At 40.9% G+C, this 5,804-nt stretch overlaps 2 protein-coding genes across 5 annotated transcripts in view; one reads left to right on the top strand and one right to left on the bottom strand.

The window, feature by feature from the left end:
* The first annotated feature begins 713 nt into the window (after window positions 1–713).
* LOC111657895 (uncharacterized) overlaps window positions 714–5,804 on the top strand; it is a 31,608-nt gene continuing 26,517 nt past the window's right edge. Inside the window, exons 1-4 of one of the 4 annotated variants that reach the window (XM_087175139.1) lie at window positions 714–802; window positions 1,931–1,986; window positions 2,077–2,436; window positions 2,605–3,918. In XM_087175139.1, coding sequence (XP_087031265.1) covers window positions 729–802; window positions 1,931–1,986; window positions 2,077–2,436; window positions 2,605–2,771 — 657 coding nt within the window. In that variant the 5' untranslated portion in view covers window positions 714–728 and the 3' untranslated portion in view covers window positions 2,772–3,918. Of the gene's footprint in view, window positions 914–1,930; window positions 1,987–2,076; window positions 2,437–2,601; window positions 3,919–5,804 lie in introns of those variants that run through there. The other 3 variants (XM_087175138.1, XM_087175141.1, XM_087175140.1) reach the window with 3 other exon arrangements.
* Window positions 5,241–5,804, bottom strand: part of LOC147818883 (uncharacterized) — a 10,194-nt gene continuing 9,630 nt past the window's right edge. Inside the window, exon 4 of the mRNA XM_087175142.1 lies at window positions 5,241–5,530. The gene's annotated coding sequence lies outside the window, so the exon portion shown is untranslated. The remainder of the gene's footprint in view (window positions 5,531–5,804) is intronic.

Below are 5,804 nucleotides of genomic sequence, written 5' to 3'. Positions count from 1 at the left end.
TACTGGTGTATTCCTCTCAACCGTAAAGGACCGTACATGTTGCAGGCACACTGAGGCAGAGCAGCTCCAACTAAATCTTCCCACCTAAGTAAGGGTTACCTATGTTTTATTCCAGTAGCTCATTTCTCATTTCTGTGTGTGTGTGTGTGTGTGTGTGTGTGTGTGTGTGTGCTCTGAGCTCTTCTCTCCTCTTTCTCCTGCTGTTCTTACTCAGTTTTATCTGCTGTTTATTGTGAAAATGAAGATGTATATTAAAAACAGCAGGTGATGAAAGAGTTGTAGATTAAACTACCTGACAGTAAACAGTGCCATTCAGTATGAACATATCAACATGTATACAGTGTGAACATTAGATAATGGTTCAGTGTTCATGTTGTAGTCAGGTAGAACAGGCTTCATGCAGGAGGATGGAGTCTGAGTCTGATGGACTGATGCCATGAACAGTGACTCTTCTCATCTGACGCAGGAACATGATGGGAAGAGCTGGTCGTGCTTTCCTCATCGTAGCCCCAGTTTTATAGTATATAGTTTTAGTAGTAATATTGTACTATTAACACCACATTTCTATTATTTCTATTATTACTTTGAAGCATTAAGTCAGTGGAATTTATTTTATTTTATTTTGTAAAAGGTGATAGGCAGTACACTGTGTTCATCACAGGAGAACAACCAATCACAGACAACTCCTCCTCCGTCAGTCAAGCTGTGGTTGCTGAACGGCTCATTTTATGGGGGCGGGACATACTGCAGTACATACAGAACAAGGAAAAACAACAACAGTACAAACACCAACCAGTTACAGGTAAGAACACACACCTGTGTGTGTCCTGTAACCTCAGAGTGTAAAAGCAGCTGCAGCTGCCGCCTCCTCTCACCGTGAGAAAAGATGTGACTGTCATGTTCCTCCAGAGCAGTAGGTTGTAATCGTTGTTACATTGATCCTGGTGTAAAGGTTTTACACTTTCTGAGATACAGTGTGTTAATAGTTGTTTGTTTCTCTCTGTGGAGATCCATAATTACAACTTGGTTGATTCTGTGAAGGTTTATATGAACGTCTGTGAGGAAACTTGGAAACTTGATTTTCCAGGAGTGAAATCTTCAGACTCTTTGTGTTTTAGTGAATGAAGCTAAATGTTGAACCAAATGATTTTGTCTGGCTTCATGATTCTTCATGAAATTTGTATTGATTTTTATTTGATCGACTTTGAACAGAGAGAATCAGACACATTCATTGTGACTTTAATGAGCTGTAACTGTCGTCCTTAGAAACACAGATTTCAGACAGGACAGAGCTGCTGCACCGAGTCTGATGTAAAGAGAGAGTCGACGTCACAGGGAGAGTAAGATTTAATGTAAATGATAATAAACCTTTTACAGCTTTAAAGCAGAGATGATGTCAGCTGTAGTTCTGCTGACAGACTGTGGGGGCGGTGTGGAGTCGTCAGTGAAGGCGGATCAACAGTCCAGTTCTCTGTTCTCTGTCTCAGTTTGTGTGTGAAACAACATCAGACCACATTGAACTTGAATTAGACAATACGTTTTCAACAGACGTGATCAATGTAGTGAGAGACAGATCATCATAAAACTCTAACACTGCAGTGAGTCCTGTTCAGCAAAGAGCTGAGAGCTGAGACAAGTATCAGGAGCAGAGGAGAGTTTAACTCTGGCGCCATCTTGTGGCAGAAACACGTGACTGCAGCTCATGAAGTTTTTCTCTCTCTAAATGTGAGACGTCAAAACAAACGTGACATCACCGTGACTGAAGCTCACATTGTCTCTGACATCATCATGGAGGCTCGGTGTCCTGTCCTCTGATCAGCTGTTTGTAATGAGCAGGATGATAAAGAGGAAGCAGCATCGTACTGACTGAATGAAGTCAGACTGTAGATTTTCCTTCTTTGTGACTCTTCAGCTCTGTCTCCTCTCTCAGGGAGAAGATGATCTGCTGCATCCTGCTGCTCCTCACACTGACCTCCTGTGTCTGTGGTTAGTTTACTCCTTCACTTTATTATCTAGAAACTGATACAAGTCCTCAGTTAGTCTGCTCCTCACTTTCCCTCTCTGTCTCCTCAACAGGAACATTTGTAGTGAATGTGACACAGAGCTCCTATCAGGCAGAGGAGAACCACAACATCACACTGGAGTGGAGCTTCACAACCAAACCTCACACTCCACCTGACTTCCTCATTATCTTCTGTGAACTGATCACTGATCTCAGAGCCTCAGTCCTGTATCATCTACATGAGGGTGTTGAGTCCCCAGAGTCTCAGGATAAACAGTTTTCAGGACGAGTCCAGTGCGACAAAGACGTCCTCAGAGAAGGACGAATCAGACTTCATGTGTCCAGACTGAAGACTGAGGACTCAGGACTGTACAGGTGTCAGGTCGTCACCTCTGATGGGAGGAGCTCTGGTAAATGTCGACTCAATGTCTCTGGTGAGTAGATCCAGTAGAAGTTTCTTTACAGATTCATTTAAACTGCTTCCAGTGAAATCTGGGAAATATTTTTCACTTTATTCTGTTGCTGTTGTTCTGTTTTGTTTATTAGTGAAATGTTTTTTCTTTACATGAACAACACAGATTTGTTTGGTCTCTTTGCAGCAGCGAGGGATCGGCCTGAACTTGAGACAGGACCTGAGACAGAACCTGAGACAGAACCTGAGACAGAACCTGGAGAACCAAACACAGCAAGTCGGGGAAGGATCAGCCTCTACGCTGGACTGGGACTGACAGCAGCTGTTGTTCTGACTCATTTCATTCATTCCTCCTGAGGAAAGTTTCAGCTCAGCAGAAACAGTTTGATCTACAAAGTAAGTGAAAGTGTCAGAATTCAACTTTGTACCACAGACACTGAAAACACTGTTTTCCCCTTTAGTTTCTTCAGTAAGTGACTATAAGAGCCACAGGACACTGTCATCCATCATTGGCTGGACCACAACAGTGGTATGTGGTCCAGCCAATAATAAAGTGGTCAGTAAAGTCTGTGACTGACTGACTGAGAGATGAAGTTACACCATTGGTCGGTCCAGTGTTGGACTTTTCCCATTGGCTCTTTCAAAATGATTTGGTGGGAACAGTTTCTATTACGTCTTTTACAGTGTAAATAATACACGGTCCAGTCATACACTACATCTATACCTAGTCTTATTTTGAAAGGACACCTTGTTAAACTGTGTCAGACAGATGTGAAACGTGCACTGTGTTCACTTCATGAAATAATGCTGAGAAGCTTGTCTACTTTTACTGACTTACCCATCATGCACTTGACCTGATGGTATGAAACTGTAGCAGCTCACAGGAAGTGATGCGACTGTTTGTATTGTTGTTAATGTTCTTCCATTTACTGCCTGAAAACTGTAAAACTGTATTTTTGAAATCTGATTTTCTCCCTGTCTGTTACAGCTTGTTGTTATTTGCTGCCTGTTATTGTCACTTTTTCATTGGATGTAATCTCCAGAGAAAAGCTGTGAGTTAACACTGTTGTTAATGAGCACGGTCACTGGAGGGAGCTCTCTGTGCTCATTTAGACCATCAGACACTTTCCTGTTTTACCTCAAGTGTTTTCTTCATGTATGTTTCAGTATCGTTGAACTTCTCGTCTCCTCTATCATAACGACAGGACCTGAGTCAAAGGTTTATCTGTGACATGAAATTCATATTTTTGTGTTACATGATGTTTATATTGTTTTGGTTTAGAGTTTAAATTGAGTCATTACAGCATCAACAACTCATATCAGTGTAAATAATGTTTCCATTTGATCTGACAAATGTAAAATTCGACTAAAATCACATTAGATTTGGAGTCTAGACGTCTTCACACTGTCAGTCCCACTCCCCTCTTGACCACTGATGGAAACTGTTACAATGCAGTTTATAATGTGAATATCCTGTAAATAAATTTCTATTTCTATGAGAGAAGTTGTTCTGACTCTTGTGTGTGTGATGACGATAATAATAAACTTTATTAACACTGGTGCTTCACAGGAGCAGAAATAAAGATGAGAATGACAACACTTGAATTAAAATGAATTAAAACCAGTGTGTATCTTTTACTGGAACATTCTGCAAAATATAGACATAGTACATGGTTACGCCTTTTGTCTACAGTCTTTTGCTCTGTGCATTACAATGTGTGGCCTGTTTACCTCTGCTACACCTGCTCACTTCCTGTGATACTCCCTCCCGTGGTGAAACAGAGGAACAACTTCTCTTAAAGTACTATGTCTTCTTAAGGGAGACTGGAGCCCCGATTATCTTGTGAGAACTACAGAAAACAACGTATTTTCTCTACTGTATTTTCAGTTTTATTTATTTATTTTTGACTGTAATTGTAACCTGTACTGGACACAGTATTTTCTGTTTGTCTGATATGTGCTGAGCTGACAGTGTGAAGCACACGACTGTAGTAGCATGAAAACTGGGACATGTTTTGTTGTGATTCTCCATGTTGACATGATGATTTGGGTGTATGGAGAGAAATGAATGATATTCTCATCAGTCTGCAGCATTGGTCTTGTGTAGTGTTTGGTGAATTGATTGTACATTTGCACTTTCTCTCTGTACTTCACTTACAGTGCCCTAATCACTGAGAAGTATAATTGCTAAAAGTGTTTTAGGTTCAGCACAGCAGTGTGTGACTGGTTCAAACAGAATGAAGTCATATGAAAGGTGTGTGTGCCTGATGGCTGTGTTTAACCAACTGGCTCACAGGTGTGTTAATGTGACAGTCGGTGCTTTGGAATTGCAAGGAAGTGACATCATGATATATTTTTCTTTGTGTCAACACACATTTACTGAACCTGATGACTCTGAAACAACCTACTGACTGACTGTAGAACCTGGAGAATAAAAACTTGTAGAATATGATACAAAGACTTTAGACATGGACATAGAAAGAACTGCCTTTGTTTTCCTTGTGTTTTCTTTGTGGACTCCTTCCCGTGTGATTCAGGTGTAGTGTGCTCTGATGTTCTGGACGGTGTCTCCTGACTAATGTGTCTAATGTGTCACATTCACTCTTTTAGGTCAAAGTCCATGTTTGATCTTCTGTCTTCTCATATATTCTGTATATTTCATTATTAGAATTGTCTGTCTTCATTATTGTGCTGTGTAAAAACACTAGTGTTGATGAAGTTTATCATCATTGTTTCTGTTGTTGGTGACAAACTGTTGGAGTCTTTGCTTCTTTGAGAAACTTCTGGGTCTGATATTCAAAGATTTACACATAGAGTGATGACAACTTCTCATATATAAATAAAGTTTATTTACAATATAAATATATACACGATACATGTGATGAAGAAAGAAGAAGTGTATTCTGGACAGGAACTTCACTCTTACACCTCTGAATAAAGGTTTACTGTCTCATCAGGAGATTTAGTGAAACAAGGACTTGAGGAACAGCAGAGTTTGACCAGTAGAGCTGCTGCTGCTACTGCTGTCAGTCCCAGTCCAGCGTAGAGACCGATCCTTCCCCGACTCTCTGGTTCTGGTCTCTCAGTTGGTCTCTGAGTTTCAGGCTGATCAACAGCTGCTGAAGAGAACAATGAAAAGAAATGTAAATATTATAGAGCTGAGCAGCCAAACTCCATCAAGTCTAGTTCAGCAGCAGAGTCTGAAAACACTGATAACCATTTATAAAAAGAGCTTTCTACTGAGTTCTACTGGATCTACTCACCAGAGACGTTGAGTCGACATTTACCAGAGCTCCTCCCATCAGAGGTGAGGACCCGACACCTGTACTCTCCTGAGTCCTCAGTCCTCAGTCTGTACACATGAAGTCTGATTCGTCCTTCTCTGAGGAC

The sequence above is a fragment of the Seriola lalandi genome, unplaced genomic scaffold, assembly GCF_002814215.2.
Source record: "Seriola lalandi dorsalis isolate HSWRI2012SDOR001 ecotype SW California unplaced genomic scaffold, Sedor1 jcf7180002054418, whole genome shotgun sequence".
Taxonomy (NCBI): domain Eukaryota; kingdom Metazoa; phylum Chordata; class Actinopteri; order Carangiformes; family Carangidae; genus Seriola; species Seriola lalandi.
This window is presented reverse-complemented; position numbering and strand designations above follow the sequence as displayed.